Source organism: Xyrauchen texanus, chromosome 6 (genome assembly GCF_025860055.1).
Source record: "Xyrauchen texanus isolate HMW12.3.18 chromosome 6, RBS_HiC_50CHRs, whole genome shotgun sequence".
In the NCBI taxonomy this organism is placed as follows: domain Eukaryota; kingdom Metazoa; phylum Chordata; class Actinopteri; order Cypriniformes; family Catostomidae; genus Xyrauchen; species Xyrauchen texanus.
In genome coordinates this window covers 50513359-50532430 of record NC_068281.1, presented here as the reverse complement: position 1 = coordinate 50532430, position 19072 = coordinate 50513359, and the positions used below count along the sequence as shown (strand labels likewise).

At 39.3% G+C, this 19072-nt stretch overlaps 1 protein-coding gene across 2 annotated transcripts; it reads right to left on the bottom strand.

The window, feature by feature from the left end:
* Positions 1–1294: 1294 nt before the first annotated feature.
* On the bottom strand, positions 1295–18182 carry LOC127644856 (gastrula zinc finger protein XlCGF7.1-like). 2 transcript variants are annotated; one of them, XM_052128263.1, is made up of 4 exons: positions 18073–18182; positions 14783–14918; positions 9326–10123; positions 1295–2279 (listed from the first exon to the last, which is right to left on the bottom strand). In XM_052128263.1, the coding sequence occupies exons 2-4, from the start codon at positions 14835–14837 to the stop codon at positions 2167–2169; spliced, it is 966 nt and encodes a 321-aa protein (XP_051984223.1). In that variant the 5' UTR covers positions 14838–14918; positions 18073–18182; the 3' UTR covers positions 1295–2166. The 2 variants fall into 2 exon arrangements, with proteins under 2 accessions (XP_051984223.1, XP_051984222.1); XM_052128262.1 differs by lacking the exon at positions 1295–2279 and having other exon boundaries at positions 6360–10123.
* Between the last annotated feature and the right edge of the window lie 890 nt (positions 18183–19072).

The following is a 19072-nucleotide window of genomic DNA, read 5'->3' as shown; positions in this document are numbered from 1 at the left end:
TGAAGGTGAAAGGTTTGTATTTGGAGTTCTACATTTATTATTAATCCGAAAAGTCTAACCTGTGCCCCTTCCATTCCTGCTGATGCTCTTCTATGACACTGATACACATGTCTGCTCCACTCCACCTCCCAGTAACACACACACACACACACACACACACACACACACACACACACACACACACACACACACACACACACACACACACACTCAACACAAAATCTGAGGACATACATCAAATTTGTCAGTATGATCAGGAATCTGCTGAGTTCCCCTCAGACAGATGGAGATTTTTATGCAATGTTTGGATCCAAAGTGAACTTATGGGAACAAAATCACATCAGAATCAGAAATTTCATCATGTTTTTGATCCTTTATTTAGAGAACTGAGGAGGCAGACAGGAAGTGGTGGAGAGAGAGGGGGACTGGACTGGGACATGATCCAGTCTGTATTTGCTCTCAGGTCCCAATAAATCAACATATGTACTTATATATAAACGTATATACTGTACAGTATGTCATGAGGCAGTAACTGTGTTACTTTCTGAGCCACAGCTCCAACAGAATAGAGAAATAATAAACAAATAATCAAAAAAGATATGATGGATTTAGTTATATAGTTTTAAGTCACCACTTTTACAGTATCAAGTAATGGTGTGTATCAAATAGTGTGCTCAGGACCGCTACCCACATAGCAATTTTTGTCTGGCCCAGCTCCAGTCCACAGAATCCGTTTTCCCTTTGCCCACATTCAGCAATGAATTACTGCCCTCTAGTGGCCCAGATCTGGATTTTAAGACAAGGGCGATGCATGGGCAATAACTGGCCCAAATCTCAGCCAATCAGTAGCCCATAGCCGGTCTTGCACTGGGCCAGAACATGTATAATATCAGTACCGAATCTCAGCCTTATGTATACCATATCAACACCAGCCTTTAACCAGAAACCCCAGAACTGAGCCACACCCAAGCCTCATCTAACCCAATTTCTGCACAGAATCTCTTCTCAGCCATATTATCCCCAAATCATATACACGTAGAATAAACCACAAAACAACTATTGCATGAAAAGTTTTGATTTTTGAATATTACAAATTCAGGTCATTTATACAAATTACAATTTTGTTAATTTTGTGTAATTTTTGTTCAGTACAAATACAGAAAACATGTACAATTATCTTAAAGTAAAACAAACCAACTAAATTAAATCAAATTAAAACCTGCATCAGGTCAAATGCAATTAATCATAAAAATGTTTTCCAATTATCACAGTTATAGATTTTGCAGAAGGGACAGAAGGAAATACTTGCATTAATGCAATATACATGCACATTCTAAACAAATGAAAGGGATCAAACTACAGATAAAAAAAACAATACATTTGTATGATCACAGTAATTATTTTGTGTGTGTGTGCACGTGCATGTGTGTGTGTGAGAGAGAGAGAGAGTCTAGTCAGAATTTTCCTAAACAAGTTAGAAGTGTCACTGTAAACGGATCAATGGAAAGGAGGAGGCGAGAACCGGCTTGACGATATAAATAATGGTTTAATATAAAACTTAAACAAAAGACAAACACACACATATGACGGACATGTCCGTAAACGATCTCTCTCTCCCGCACGATCCTCCTTTATCCCTCACAGAGGCTTGATTAGCCTAATATGGGACCGGGTGTGTAGGATCACGAACCGGCCCCGCCATCCGCCCTGCCACAGTCACTTTTTATGTTCTTTTTGTTTCCTGTTCCTGTTGAAGCTAGAACTCGTGTTTGTAGTCTATTAGCCTGCTTAGCATTGCTTATCTTTCTATTGTCAGCATTTAATTCTTAATCCACTTTTAGCATGATTAAACTGCAAGCTTTGCCACTGGTGATTAGAAACCACCACAACAACAAAAATTACATGAGGGATTCACATCGATCTCATACGCACGCTGATCGAAAACCACCACCACCACCACCACCACAAAAACAACAAACAATTCCGGTGGGGTCTAGGTATCTCAGCGAGTATTGACGCTGACTATCACACCTGGCGTCGCGATTTTGGTTCCAGTGCTGAGTGACTCCAGCCAGGTCTCCTTAGCAAGCAAATTGGCCTGGTTGCTAGGGAAGGTAGATTCACATGGGGTAACCTCCTCCTTTTCGTGATTAAGTGTTCTTGCTCTCAATGGGGTGTGTGGTAAGTTGTGTGTGGATCGTGGACAGTAGCACAAGCCTCAACTGAGACTTCTCCTCCACCACCTGGATTGAGGCGAGTAACCTCGCCACCACGAGGACCTAGTAAGTAGTGGGAATTGGGCATTCCAAAATTGGGGAGAAAAGAGAATAAAATAAAATGTAAAAAAATTGCGGTAAGTCATGCGGTAACTCATATTATCGCTTTGTGCATCGCATGCCACATGTTTACTATAACTTCTTCCATCAGCAGTGAGGGATTCACATGTGATAAATGTAAGGAATTAGTCAGGCTGACGGAGAAGGTTAATGAGTTAGAGACACGCATCCGAACGCTAGTGGAGGTCAGTGAGAAAGAGAAGCCAGTAGATACTGTTTCAGAGGCTGGTAGTACACCGAGCAACACTAACACTTTGGTTCCAGCTCTACAGCCCCGCAGCAGGGCATTTGGGTAATGCCAAGGCAGCATACTCATAGTGCAAAGAGACACCAATCTCCTGTTCTGGTTAGGATTTCCAAACGATTCTCCACACTCAGTGATGAACCCACTGAGAATCATATTGAAAGCACCCTTGTTATTGATGACTCTTTTGTCAGGAATGAGGAAATAGAGACTCCAGCCACTATTGTTCAATGCATTTCGTGTGCCAGAGGGTCTGACATCACATAAAATTTACAAGTGCTGACTAATGCTAAATGCATGTCAGCACTAATGATGTAAGGGATCACTAAAGATAACGTAGGAGCCAGGTTTGAATTTAAAACCTTGTTTTGTTTTTTGGGACACTTTGGCTTGAGACTTTTATTTTGTCATTTACCCAGGTCACCTGAGGAGATAATATGGTGTCTTCCATGTGCTCAAAAGGAATTTCTTAGTTAGAGAGTGGAAGATGCTGGTGAACAAACAGTTTTGTACCACCTTTATTCTACCGCTTCGGTTGCTCTTTGTTTTGTTATTTGAAGGCTGACCAAATTGGAAACTGTTTGGCTGACTTTGTTTGGAATTTAGCAATTTGATTAGATACTACTGTGTATTGCCTGCCTGTATACCTGCCTATTCCCTTGCTTGCTTGCCTGCCTGCTCTCCTGCTTGTCTGCCTCTCACATTAACAAATAAACACAAGTACACTATACTGTCACAGAAAATATGGATACAGTCTTCTAAATCACTCTAGATAGTGTCGCCTCCCTTCGATTAAAGAAAGTTATTAAATCACACTCATGCTCTAAAGTGAGCAGCTTGAAAAATGGAGCGTAAATGGAAGAATATAAAATGAGAGGTAATTTGCGGTGCATGGAAGGATAGTGTCTCTAATCACAGACAGGCTCTAAAAACTCCCAGATCTGAATATTTGAGCTAATTCATAGAAAATAACCACAACAATCCCATGTGTTTATTCAGTACTGTGGCTAAATTGGTTAAGATATAAAACTTATATTGAACCAGATATTCCATCCATCCATCCATCCATCGTCAACCGCTTATCCTGTGTACAGGGTCGCGGGGGGCTGGAGCCTATCCCAGCTAACATTGGGCGAAAGGCGGGGGACACCCTGGACAGGTCGCCAGTCCATCGCAGGACCAGATATTCCATCACAGCATAATAGTAATGACTTAAAAAAAATAATAATTACTGATAAAATCGAAAACATCAGAAACAAAATTGTAATTAAGCATCTGTCTGGCACAGCACCCCAGAAGACTAAACTTATAACAACAAAGGATTGAAGTTGCTTGTAGGGAACAAGTCAGAAAGAGCTAACAAAAATTATCAAAACATCAAAATCAACAGGTGTTTCCTGTAATCTCAGAACCTCTTCTTAATATTATTAACTCCTCGCTATCCTTAGAACTGGCAGTTATCAAATCGCTTATCAAGAAACCACAGATTGATCCAGGAAAATTGGCTAATTATAGACTGATTTCAAATCTCCCATTTCTGTCAAAAGTACTAGAAGAGGTAGTTTTCCCAACTATGTGCATTTTTTACAGAGAAAAGGTATAGATGTAGAATTTCTGTCAGGATTTAGGCCCCATCATAGTACAGAGACTGCACTTACAGTTATAAATGACTTACTCCTGTCATCTATTCATGGCTGCATTTCTCTCATGCTTTCGACACCATAGATCATGACACTCTCTTGGATAGGCTTGAGAATTATGCTGCCATTTGTGGACGGGTATTAGCTTGGTTTAGGTCCTGTCTCTATTACCGCTACCACTATGTCTGTGTAAAAGATGAACTGTCAGATCAAATTAAAGTTAAGTATGGAGTGCCACAGGGATCAGTTTTAGGGCCTCTGTTTTTCTCCCATTATATGTTCCCCCTGGGAGACATTATCAGGAAACATGGAAATAGTTTTCACTGTTATGCCGATGATACCTAACATTATATTTCTTCGAAACCCTACAAAATTTCACAATTTACCAAATTAAGAGTGTCATGCTTGAGGATGAGGACACAGTGGCTGCAGGTGAACCCATATGCCGTATTTTAATGATGAAAATAGACAACTATAAACAATAATAATACATAGCACTTAACTTGGTAAACAAAAGAACGAAGATAGATCAGTGCTGCAATTGACGAGCCTAGACTAAGACTGAAGGAAAATGATGAGTATAAATAGAGTTCTTGATTAGTGACAGGTAATGACAAAGATGAGATTAGTGCTGATGAATGAGTGAAAAAAATTGTTGTTATATTTAATATTCATCTAACAATAATAGATTTTTTTGAATAATACAATATTTAATAATACATATTTGTAGAACTGCATTCTTCCACCTTAGAAATATTGCTAAATTACGACACATACTATCTGTTTCTGACCTCAAGACTAGATTATTGTAATTGCATTACTTGGTGGATGTCCTGCAGGTTTAATAAATAAACTTGAGATGGTTCAAAATGCAGAATCTAGAGTGCTAACTAGAACCAAGAAATATGATTATATCAGCCCCATTTTATCATCATAACATTGGCTACCTCTTAAGTTTCATATTCATTTTAAAATTCTGTTAATTACTTACAAAGCTTTGAATGGTCTAGCTCCAAAGTGACCTTCTGTCACACAATAATCAACTGCGCTCAATGCGATCGTAAAACTCCAGCCTGTTAACATTACAGATAATATTAAAATCCACAAAAGGAGGGAGATCATTTTCATATTTGGCTCCTAAACTATGGAATAGTCTCCCTAACACAGACACACTCACTCAGTTTAAGTCTAGACTCAAGACTTATATATATATATATATATTATACCTCAATTGGATGCTGCTTTAGTTAGGTCTACCGGAACCGAAAACACTTCTCTGATTCTTTAAACCTGCTTTAAATTGAATGGCATCTACACTAATTTAATTATATTTCTTTCCCTGTCTAACCCTAAGGATTTATATCCCAAGGATACCAGAGACTGCCAGATCCACCTCCGGTCCTGCCTGATGTCTGATTCCCACTGTGCCGCTGAGTGATGATGACCAACTGCAGTATGTGCCAGCCAGACTTCACTTCAGTCTACTAAGATAGATTTCACAGAGGATGAACAGATGCAAACTCAAAGACATGTGATTCTTCATGAGCCACTGTCTGAAGCATGGGCTCAGGATGCAGTTCACCATACAATGCTCCTCACTGAATGATACCTACTGTACATCAACTTGGTCAAAGGAGGGACAACACTCTCTTACACTACATACAAAATGAATTAACACTAACAAAAGCCTTCATTGGCCAAAATCAAAGTACAATGCATTTATGTGTATTTTCTCCTAATTTGGGATGACTTTAAGGACTTTAACACTAAAACTTATAGTTCATAAAATAATCTTTTTTTTTAACCATTGACCCACAGCACTTAGTTTACTCATTTTAAAATCTAAGTAGGCTCCTCCTTCCCGTTATAGTTTTAATATAAATCTATTATGCCCAGACAAAAGCTGCAGACTTTCTTTTCCTTCTTTTTTCCACATTTTCTGTAGATTTTGAAGAAAAAGCTGTGGATTTCTGCATTAGCGAATCATCACATTAGCCAAAATATTTAATAAACAAACATGCAAGTGGTGGTGAATCTGTAGAACTTTTGTAAATGATAGATGTTGCAATTTTGAGTTCTGCTTGCACATATTCCATCTGGGTCATGCAACAGTAATGGCACACATTGGGGGTTTCTCAATGCTAAGAACTCAGAGAACGTACTTGTCTTCTTATTAAGACCAGTCTAACCTTGTAAGTACGAACTTGGAAGGACAGGAGGATGCAGAACACATCTATTGTGTGCTTTCAGATGTGCTGTCATCTCTCTTGTTCTTCAGTGGCCAACCAAGTCACCTGATCTGAATCCAATAGTACACCTTTGGGATGTGGTAGAACGGGAGATTTGCAGCATGAATGTGCAGCTGACAAATCTGCAGAAATTGTGTGATGCAATCATGTCAACATGGACCACAATCTCAAAGGAATGTTTACAACATCTTGTGGAATCCATGCCATGAAGAATTGAGACTGTTTTGAGAGCAAAGGGAGGCCCTAACCAGTATTAGTGTATTGTTCCTAATAAATTGCATATAGTATATAATAAACAGTTTAAAGCAGTTCCAAATCTTCTCAAAGTAGTTCAAAAACATCTCTTTTTTTAATCTTTTTAGAGATTACATGAATCAGCTGTATGTTAAAGCTATTTCTTTTACATATAGAAACAGACGATTACTTCCGGGTTACCTCATTTCAGATCAAATCTAATACATTAGCCATCTTCTGGACATTCACATGTTATAAGCATTTCAAACAAGGTGCTACATCAAACTTGAAAGGCATACTAACAAGTTTACACATAAAGAAAATAAAAATAGTAAAGCTTAGTATTTAGTTAATCATTCAGGGTAAATACACCGTATACTTGTACATCTTATACATAATAAAGCAGTGTTCTTGCATTTATCTCAAACAAACCAAAATCCATTTAGGCTAAATGGATGCGATCAGATGATGTAGTTGTAACATATATTCCTGTTCAGAAGTAACAGTTGTTGGAGATTGGGGATCTAGAGAAATACTGTATATATACTGGAAGAAAAGCTTCTAAACTTTATCAAATATTTTTTTTTTTTCAAGTTTCAAAAGTATTATCACATCTATTAACCACTGTTTGTGGTTGAGAGGTTGTGATTCCTTCCAGTGAAATCACAGCAGGAAGTGAAGCTGATGCAGAGATTGAAGATTCCACTACACACCAAGCAGTCGAGTGCTTGAGATCTGCCTGGGACAATACAAAATGTGTTATAGGTTAGCTGCCCAGTAATAATGAAAGACGTGAGGCAACCCCATTCCACCAGAAGCTTTGGGCTTCTATAGCACCACTTTTTCTCATTCCAGACAAATTCAGAGATTATATTATCTAATTTATGAAAAACAGGATTTGGACCAATGCTGAAAATTATCTTTAGTGATTCTATAGCAGGATTCTTCCACTACTTTCTTGCGGAGGTCAGATTATCAGGATGAAAACTTTGGGCCACATTAAAGTATCATCTGTTCAGTGAGGAAAAAACGAGTCCTGTAAATATTGTGAATTTGCACACAATGGCCAGTGCAAGAGTAATTTTGTGCAGATAATCACTGAGTAAAAAGAACAAACTGAGCTGATGCTGTTCGTGATTGAGAGGGCTGACTCACAGCTGTATTACACAAATATAATAATAACCTACAGACCCTGAACAGATGACACACGATCGTTTGACACTTCAAGACTAGTGAATAAAGGCACACTTTTCAGCACATTTTCTTTGAACATTCAGTTTTCATAATCGATTGCTTTTGTTGCCTGATGTGCATATGTGCGGACAACATTTCTGTCACAACGGCAGAGATCGTTTTTTACATCCGTAGATTTGACTGCACTCCACACAACCAAGCAATTTTATATAAATACATTTGATTGAAAAAGACGCTATCAAATGCTCACCTAAATGGTGTGATCCATGTTTAGCGAAGCAGTGTAACTAAACTATCACCAGAAATGTTTAAACGCGTGCTCCAGTCCGCACAACTGATGACAGTTAAACTAAATACTGATTGCGGAGGCTCGCATCTATGAACACTGAGTTTTGCACAGAGAGCACTCTGGTATTTCAGATAGTGAGACAATTTGATAAAAAAAAATCAGTCAAAGATGATTGGCGGGCCGGATTTGGCCCACGGGCCGCCAGTTGATTATCCCTGTTGTATAGAGTGGTTCAAATTGAGTTTTAAATAGAATTTGTCAGTAATATTAACTCCAAGGTTGACCTCTCTCATCAACAAGACATTTCCATCCACAGAACTGACACTCACTGGATGTTTTTTGTTTTTGGCACCGTTCGGAGTAAATTCTAGAGACTGTTGTGCACGAAAATCCCAGAAATACTCAAAGCAGCCCATCTGGCACCAACAATCAGCCATGCGATTATCTAATCAGCCAATCACATGCCAGGAGCTTCAGTTAATATTCACATCAACAATCAGAATGGGGAGAAAATGTGATCTCAGTGATTTGGAGCGTGGCATGATTGTTGGTGCCAGATGGGCTGGTTTGAGTATTCAGACTCAGACTCCCATGCAGCACTGCAATGTAGACAACACGGCTGTGGGACCTTATCAATCATAATCATTCATAAATATTATTAAAATCATATTATATGTTTAATATACAATCTGTCCTCCAGCGTGCCTGCTGTGAAGTGTAAGGTGATGTTTTTTTCATTACAGCATGCATTAACTCATGCTGGAGGATTAGTCAATACATATGAACTCATGTGCGAAGAAGTTTAAACAAAATATTTGGAAATCTCTGCACCTCCACATCCATGCTCCTGTTCTCCCGCTCGTGCAGTGAGCTAGATCTGTCTCTCATCAGGTAAAGTGTGCATATAGCAGAACTTAACTTAATATTGTTTCTGAATTTCATTTTCGTGTTAATCTGAATTTCACCCCACTTACTTGAAAGTGTTGGCCCTGAAATTAACTTTGCTCATTATGACAACTTTGGACAACACTTTTTGAGATGAGTCTGTAGGTTGCAGGATTGGGTGAAACTCTTCGCACATGAAGTGCAGTGGTATGGCTTCTCTCCAGTGTGCACTCTTTTATGGGTTCTCAAATTACCTGATGTTATGAAACTCTTTTCACAATGTGAACACTTGTAAGGTTTTTCTCCAGTATGGGTTCTTTGGTGCCGTTCCAAGTCGTAAGCTCTGCTAAAGGCTTTACCACAATCCGAGCACACATGAGCTTTCACACCGGTGTGTATTATCTGGTGCGCATTAAAATTGTTCAGCTGTGAAAAACTCTTTCCACAAAAAGAACACAGGTAAGGCTTTTCATTTATATGTGATTTGAGGTGCATCTTTAAGTCTGACGCCAGTTTAAATTCTTTGCTACACTGATCACAGTTAAATGGCTTTAATCCAGAGTGATAGAGAACATGAGTTTTAAGAGTTGTTGCATGTGTGAAACTCTTTCCGCACTGAGGGCATATGAAAGGCTTCTCTCCGGTGTGAATTCTCATGTGATCATTAAGTCTTCTTTTTTGTGTGAAACTCTTTCCGCACTGAATGCATGTGAAAGGCTTCTCTCCGGTGTGAATTCTCATGTGATCTTTGAGGTGTCCTTTTTGTGTGAAACGGTTTCCACACTGAGGACATGTGAAAGGCTTCTCTCCTGTGTGAATTCTCAGGTGCCTCTGTAGATCTCGGTTAAGTGCAAATCTCTTTCCACAGTGAGAGCAGGTGAAGGAATTTTTGGCTTTTGTTCTTCGAGTTCTTTTTTGTGACAAATTATTTTCAGTCTGTGAGCAACAAACAGTTTCTTCACCAGTTATGAAATGACTAGATTTAGGATACTGATGGTGTTTCTGATCCACATCATTTAGTTCTTGACTTTCCTCTTTCACTTCCGTCGTACCTAAAATGAACAGTAGGAACAGACAATGTGAAATAAGAAAGACAATTGAACTCCAATTTTATGCCAGTAAGCAGCAATGGTCGTTATCATTGATATGCTGAGGGTTAGCTCAGTCACTTTCATGTTATTATAATAAACTCTTAGATTCTGGAATTACACTAATGAGCCAAAACATTATGACCACCTGTGTGCTGCCAAAACAGCACTGACCCGCTAAAGTATGGACTCTACAAGACCCCTGTTGTAGACAGGGGACTTGTTGGTCCAGCACATCCCTCAGATGTTCAATCTGATTGATATATGGTGAATTTGGTGACCAAGGCATCACCTTGAACTCTTCATCATGTGGTGCATTATCCTACTGAAAGAGGCCATTGCCAACTGGGAATTACATTGCAATGAAGGGGTGTACCTGGTCTGCAACAATGTTTAGGTAGGTGGCACTTGACAAACTGATGTCCACATGAATGGGCTGACCCAGGGTTTCCCAGCAGAACATTGCCAAGAGCATCACACTCTCTGCACCAGCTTGCCATCTTCCCACAGAGCCATCCCTTCTCCAGAAAAACGGTACACATGTACATGGCCATCCACGTGATGTAAAAGAAAATTAGACTCATCGGACCAGGCGAACTTCTTCCAGTTCTGACGCTCCCCTGCCCATTGTAGGTTCTTTCGACGGTGGACAGGGGTCATCTTGGGCATCATGACCGGTCTGCAGATATGCAGCCCCATACGCAGCAGGGTGTGATGCACTGCGTGTTGTAACACATTCCTCCAGTATCCATCATTAAAATATACTGTGACTTGTGCCACAGTAGACAATTTCTCGGTCGGACAAGATGGGATAGCCTTCGTTACCCTCGCATATTGATGAGCCTTGGGCACCCAACATCCTGTCACAGGTTTGTGGTTTGTCCCAGGGCTGGGCGGTATATCAAAGTTTTAAGGTATATTGATATATTTTTAAAGGAGATATAGGATGAGACGATACCGTTTATATTGATATAGTTTGATGTTGTCCAGCAGCCACTTCACCCTGTAGCTCAAGACCAGTTGCCCATTGAAGCTAAACAGGGTTGAGCCTGGTCTGTACCTGGATGGGAGACCTCCTGGGGAAAACGATGTTTGCTGCTGGAAGAGGTATTAGTGAGTCCAGGAGGGGGTGCTCACCCTAGGGTCTGTGTGGGTCCCATTGCCCAAGTATAGTCATGGGGAACTATACTGTAAAAAGGCATCGTCATTCGGATGAGATGTTAAACTAAATTCCTGACTCTCTGTGGTCATTAAAAATCCCAGGGTACTTCTCATAAAGAGTAGGAGTGTAGTCCCGGTGTCCTGGCCAAATTCCCCCCATTGGCCCATCTCAATCATGGTCTCCTAAAAATCCCCATCCATTAATTGGATCAAGAACTCTGTTCTCACCAATTACTGGTGTGCGGAGAGCATACTGGTGCACTATGGCTGCCGTCGCATCATCCATGTGGATGCAGCACACAGGTGGTTGAGGAGAGTCCCCTGTTCACAATGTAAAGTGCTGAGCTATATAAATGTAATATTCATTCATTCATTCATACCTCAATGCCAAGTATGCTGAACCAGCCACTAGTGACCTATTGGATATGGTGTCACTTGTAGATCCATGGTACAGGGCCAAATACATCCCAAGTGAAAAGATTGATGCATTGAAACACAAAGCTGTATTGGAGGTAGAGACTCTACTGGCAGATCAGGACAGATGTCAACCTGACCCAGCTGTGGCCCCTGAGCCAGCATATCAAGAAGCTGCAGTGCCACCAACAGCTAAGATGTAGTCGTCACTGGCAAGCTTCTTCAAGCAGAGCACAGCAACCAGCACCACACTAAAATAGCAGAGTGTTTTAATGAAATAAATGATTGGATGGCCAGAAATTTCCTTCTACTCAATTCTGACAAAACAGAGGTTCTAATTATTGGACCAAAAAACTCTAAAAATAAGCCACTAAAATATTATTTGACTCTAGATGGATGTACTGTTACATCATCTTCAACAGCGAAGAACTTAGGTGTTATGTTTGATACAATCTGTCCTTTGAAAATCAAATTACAGATGTTTGTAGCACAGCATTCTTCCACCTAAGAAATATTGCTAAATTAAGGCATATGCTCTCGGTTGCTGCTGCCGAAAAACTAATTCATGCGTTCATGACCTCAAGACTAGATTATTGTAATGCATTACTGGGAGGATGTCCAGCAAGATCAATAAATAAACTTCAGTTGGTTCAAAATGCAGCAGCCAGAGTGCTAACAAGAACCAAGAAATATGATCATATTAGCCCCATTTTATCATCGTTACATTGGCTACCTGTTAAATTCCGTATTGATTTAAAAATTCTGTTAACTACGTACAAAGCTTTGAATGGTCTAGCTCCACAGTACTTAAGTGATCTTCTACCACGCTATATTCCATCACGTTCATTAAGATCGCAAAATTCTGGCCTATTAATAGTTCCTAGAATATCAAAATCCACTAAAGGAGGAAGATCCTTTTCATATTTGGCTCCTAAACTATGGAATAGTCTCCCAAACACTGTTGGAGATGCAGACACACTCTCTCAGTTTAAGTCTAGACTAAAGACTCATCTATTTAGCCAGGCATACACCTAATTTATCCTCCAACCCACAATTAGGCTGCTTTAGTTGGGTCTGCCGGAACCAGAAACCAGAAACATTGAGCATGATCTCTAACTCTGCAATAAATTAAATGGCATCTACGCTTACATCTTTTTATTTGTTTCCCTGTCTCAATCTCGGGACTCCTATCCTGAGGTCACCAGAACCGGCTGGATCCAGCACCATTCCTGCTTCATGTTGGACTCCACCACTACATGTCGCTGAATGATGATGACTAAATGCAGCCGGTGCCAGCCAAACATCACTTCAATCTATTATGACGGTCTATTTATGGACTACGATCTTGAAATGAAATGCTTAGACTAACTATTGCCAACAAAAGCCTTCATCAGCCAATTAACAAGGACAATTGCATCTATGTGAACTTATGCAGTTAATCTAGATGGACTTCAAAGACTGTAGTCATTAATCTAACAGTTCAAACACAATCGATGTTTAAACACTGACCCTTAACACTTACTTAGTTTAATAATTTACATTACATTCATAATGTTACCAGAGGGGAACTGGCCCCCACAGTGAGTCTGGTTTCTCCCAAGGTTATTTTTCTCCATTAATCTACATCTTATGGAGTTTTGTGTTCCTTGCTACAGTCGCCTACAGCTTGCTCACTGGGGTTATTAATACAATTATCATTTAATTATTTTTAAACACTATTAAAAATCGTATTTTATCTAAATTACACAATGATGATTAATCGACTTTATAGACATTACAGAATATCAGCATTAACAGACGATAAAACTGTAAAGCTGCTTTGAAACGATGTGTGTTGTGAAAGGCGCTATACAAATAAAATTGACTTGACTTGACTGACACAGAGGGAGGCAACTGAAAATGAACTTTCAAGCTACTTGCAGTCAGTTAGTGTAGAGTGATACAGATCCTCTTAAATGGTGGAAGTAACATGGAATTGTCTTTCCAGCACTGAGCCACTTGGCAAAGAAGGATATTTTGGTTCCCCTTCCAAAAGGGTTTTCAGTTGCAGTGGTAAAATTGCAACCTGCCACAGGGCATCCCTGAAGCCTGAGGCTGTTGATAGGCTAGTTTTTCTTGCACAAATCCTGTGAGATGTAAAGGGCTACATAAGAGGAAATTCTTGTCTGGTAAAGAACTGTCTGCCTCAGCAAAAACTTAACTACTGTGTCAGAGCAAGTATGTCTGTTATTATTTTTGTTCTGTTTACATTTTTATTGTTATTTGGACAGCTGTGTATTTTGTTAAACAGGAGAGGAAAACCTGTAATTGTACTGTAATTGTATTTTAATCAGTCTGTTGGTCACAGAGATAGGCCTATTTTTATTTAACATAGGCTATTTATTTTAAAGGCATTTTTAATTTACATGTGTTGCAGCTGTATATTTTCAAACGGGGAAGGAAACACTTTCTTTGCATTTTAATTTGAACAGTCTGTTTTAATAAAAGTGCTTGGGTGACATCTCACATGTGGCTTTGACATACAACTGAACATTTAGCCCCCTTCGTAGAACATACCGAGATATATATTGTGTATCGCTATTCAGTCAGAAAATACAGAGATATGTTTTTGGTCCACATTGCCCAGCCCTAGATTGTCACTTCTCGGACTACTGTCGATAGGTTCACCACTGCCGACCGGGAGCACCCCACAAGCCTTGCTGTTTCTGAGATGCTCTGACCGAGTCATTTGGCCCTTATCAAAGTTGCTCAGGTCTTTACTCCTCCCCATTTCTCCTGCATTCAACACATTGACTATGAGATCTGATTGTTTTCTTACCATCTAATCTACCCAGACCTTGACATGTGCCTTTGTTAGGAGATGGTCAATGTTATTCACTTCACCTGTGAGGGGTCGTAATGTTTTGGCTCATCCGTGAATTTGTTTAGCTGTAATTTAACTGTTTCTATGATTTTATATCTACAGCTCCCAGATCTAGCAAATTCAATAGCTTTGATCCCTTAATGTTCCTCAAAAGTCATAATGAAGAATCAAGAATTGACACCAACCTCTTTGTTCCTGAGTATCTTCATTTTTCATCCAGTGTGGTTTAGGATCACTCATGTCTTCACTCTTGCAATAATATGTCAGTATATGTCTGTGGTTACACTTGAGTTGTTCCTCTTTGTGTTCCACCTTCTTCACCTGTAGGATGATGGGAACATTCCCAGCATTTATTAGCAAATTGCTGTGGGTGGGGCTTCACTGAAGTTGTAAATTGTGAGTGCTGAGTGGGTATGAATTATGTATGTTTGAATACATCAAACCTATGCTGTAGCCTGATATGCTCCTCTCCAAAAATTTTATTATGCATCGCATCAAAGCAGACCACAACAACTGTAATTGATCCCCTTTATAACCAGAGACCGTTCCCCAAAATAATATATATATATATTTTTGTGGTAGCGTCAAACTTTCTCAAGGATTATTTTAAGATAGGCTATATCAATCGTATCTCATTGTATTTGGTCAAACTAATCAATAGGCTACCAGTCAAAACTTTGGATACACCAACTCATTCTTAGTTATTATTTTTTCTTCCACACTTTAGAATGATAGTAATTCATATGTTGGCTGCAGGCACAATTATATTTATCTTTACAAAATTAATTTGAAGGAATATTACAAGTTAAGCTCAATCGACAGCATCTGTGGGATAATGTTGATTACAACAAACATTTATTAATTTAGACTAGTCCCTCCTTTTTAAAAAAAAACAAAACAATTATAATAATTGAGGTGAGAGTGAGGCACTTACAATGAGGTGAATGGGGCCAATTATTTTACGTTACAATACTAGTTTTTTTATTACCACAAGACATGACAAAGTAGGCCTAACTTAAAGCAAGTTAAGCTAAGAAATATATACATGCAATAAAGTTACCAATATTAAAATCATGTTCTGTGAATGCTTTTTAATTGTAAAATGAATCCATGTAATAAAAGCACAAGGATAATCTCGAAGGATAATGTGAACTGGCAGCAAAAACGTTGGGCACCCCTGATCTTCAGGATGTCAGGACCCAGTTACAATGAAAATAAAGGAAAGTTTTATTATTATTACTATTCAATTCAGAAATCATCTTTAAAAGGGGCAACAGGCAATATATTTAGTCTACTGTACTAAAGCATAAAATGTTCATAATATTTTATATTATTTAGGAAACAAGCCAAGTTGAATGTCTGTTCTGTGCCGGAATTTCTGTTTGTGTTTTGGCCTGTGTGATCCCGCCCACTGACCATTTCACCCTGGGTTGCCAGATTTGAAACAAGTTAGTGCACTGCAGTCATGGAAGCCAGCAATACATCTAGTTAACATTGACAAGAGTTATAAAAAATCCACATGAGCTTGTTTATAATTTCCAAATAATAAAAACATTGCAAACGTATACATTAGCTGATCAATTTACACTCACCTAAAGGATTATTAGGAACACCTGTTCAATTTCTCATTAATGCAATTATCTAATCAACCAATCACATGGCAGTTGCTTCAATGCATTTAGGGGTGTGGTCCTGGTCAAGACAATCTCCTGAACTCCAAACTGAATGTCAGAATGGGAAAGAAAGGTGATTTAAGCAATTTTGAGCGTGGCATGGTTGTTGGTGCCAGACGGGCCGGTCTGAGTATTTCACAATCTGCTCAGTTACTGGGATTTTCACGCACAACCATTTCTAGGGTTTACAAAGAATGGTGTGAAAAGGGAAAAACATCCAGTATGCGGCAGTCCTGTGGGCGAAAAATGCCTTGTTGATGCTAGAGGTCAGAGGAGAATGGGCCGACTGATTCAAGCTGATAGAAGAGCAACTTTGCCTGAAATAACCACTCGTTACAACCGAGGTATGCAGCAAAGCATTTGTGAAGCCACAACACGCACAACCTTGAGGTGGATGGGCTACAACAGCAGAAGACCCCACCGGGTACCACTCATCTCCACTACAAATAGGAAAAAGAGGCTACAATTTGCAAGAGCTCACCAAAATTGGACAGTTGAAGACTGGAAAAACGTTGCCTGGTCTGATGAGTCTCGATTTCTGTTGAGACATTCAGATGGTAGAGTCAGAATTTGGCGTAAACAGAATGAGAACATGGATCCATCATGCCTTGTTACCACTGTGCAGGCTGCTGGTGGTGGTGGTGTAATGTGTGGGGGATGTTTTCTTGGCACACTTTAGGCCCCTTAGTGCCAATTGGGCATCGTTTAAATGCCACGGCCTACCTGAGCATTGTTTCTGACCATGTCCATCCCTTTATGGCCACCATGTACCCATCCTCTGATGGCTACTTCCAGCAGGATAATGCACCATGTCACAAAGCTCGAATCATTTCAAATTGGTTTCTTGAACATGACAATGAGTTCACTGTACTAAAATGGCCCCCACAGTCACCAGATCTCAACCCAATAGAGCATCTTTGGGATGTGGTGGAACGGGAGCTTCGTGCCCTGGATGTGCATCCCACAAATCTCCATCAACTGCAAGATGCTATCCCATCAATATGGGCCAACATTTCTAAAGAATGCTTTCAGCACCTTGTTGAATCAATGCCACGTAGAATTAAGGCAGTTCTGAAGGCGAAAGGGGGTCAAACACAGTATTAGTATGGTGTTCCTAATAATCCTTTAGGTGAGTGTACAGTGTAAGACTCGTCGCTTGTCATTGTCAGTTTGCTCGTTCCTGTTGCGTTTCCTCAACCTGGCAACCCGCGTGAGCTTGGCGTCTGGGGAGGAGTCTGGGGAGGCAACTTGCTCCAATATTTTGAATCTGGAGTGGATTGCAGAACCCATTTTAAACGCTTGATGTCAATGTTACATATTGCTCATTAACATACTCTGCTACACTGCTTTAAAATATTTTAACATTTTAATTTTGAAGCTCGTATTTTTCGATGCAATCTAATATGAATTAGCGGTGTCTGCATTCACTCAGTGTTCAGTTATAATGAATGTTTGTCAACATATCATTTCATAAGAATCTCAAATTTCACAGAACTAGTTTTGTTTTTCTGGTTGTCTGGTTCTCAGGTGAAAATAGCTGTTTTGACCACTTTTAAATACTGCTCCGTAAATTATAACTGCTCCGTTTCATAGTTTGCAAATTTGAGAGCACAACAATCATATTCAGAATCGGTAAAAACTTCAAAAGAACAAATCATGTGGTGTATATCGTTGGAAAGATCTTGACTAGTAGATTAAAACGAGCTCACAAACATGTGAAAAACAGATAAACAGACGGAGACTTTTTTCTTGCGTTTACGCTTATCACTTCATAAACAAATAATTATAATATCGTAACTTACAGCTGATGATTTTCATTCAAACGACACTGAACACAGTGTTGATATGTAGATCTGGAAATAAAATCGCTAATAGCGTCTCTATGGCAACTTCTTCTTTAGTGTTTATTTTTGATGCTTTACCGCCACCAGCTGAACTGGAGAGTGCAGCATCAATCAGCTGCCTATCACGTGATGGTCCTGTCCCAATACCCCCACTAGTCTTGTGTATTTCCGGTGTTTGACGTGAAGACTGCGAGTGTGTGGATGGCTTTTCATTGTTGGTGCTGGGTGCAACAGCCGTTTTTGTCTTTTCACTCAGATTTGTCATTTATATCAGACATCCAAAGACAGCTTTACACAACTTATCATTATGTGGTTTCATACGACAAATAAAAAGCATTACACCATATATTTTAAATACATAAAGATGAGAAAGAAACCATGGTATTAATCATTTTTTAGTTTTAAAACAACCTTTACTTAGACCATATATACCTGTATTGTATGCCACACTGGCTGATAAATGACCAAAATCACCAGCAGTATTAGACATGAACAAACAAAAGAATGTGATTATTGGGTGAGAAGGATAACCTCATTGGTATATAAATATACACATAAATAATATTTTGTAAATATGCTGCTATTAAGTCATCCCAAACACGTTACATAATGTTGATTATATTAATTTATACTAAAATAAATATATGCTTCACTTAAGTTTCACTATCTGATTATAATAACTTGTGCTGAAATACTTCCCTTGATGTCATCATGGCAAAAATACACAGATTGCTCGGGTAGGCGTTGTGTGAGCTCCAGAACTTGATGAAATCTGGGATACACTTATACAACACAAAGTGAGCGTATCGCGTGGCGCAAGTATATTTTCAGATCACTCTGTGTGTGTGTGTGTGTGTGCTTCATGAGCCTGTCAGAAACTTTCTACTTTCCTCTGTTAGGAGTTAGAATTGTTAGGCACTGCACAGAAACCTTTCTCTTTCTCTTTTTAAAAAAAAAA

What these genes read in the sequence shown, in the direction of transcription:
- LOC127644856 (XM_052128262.1), bottom strand. Translation starts at nt 14,837, where the DNA reads ATGAGTGATCCTAAACCACACTGGATGAAAAATGAAGATACTCAGGAA. An exon ending in AGATACTCAGGAACAAAGAG is followed by an intron (nt 10,124 to 14,782) that starts GTTGGTGTCAAT and finishes TGTTCATTTTAG; the next exon opens with GTACGACGGAAGTGAAAGAG.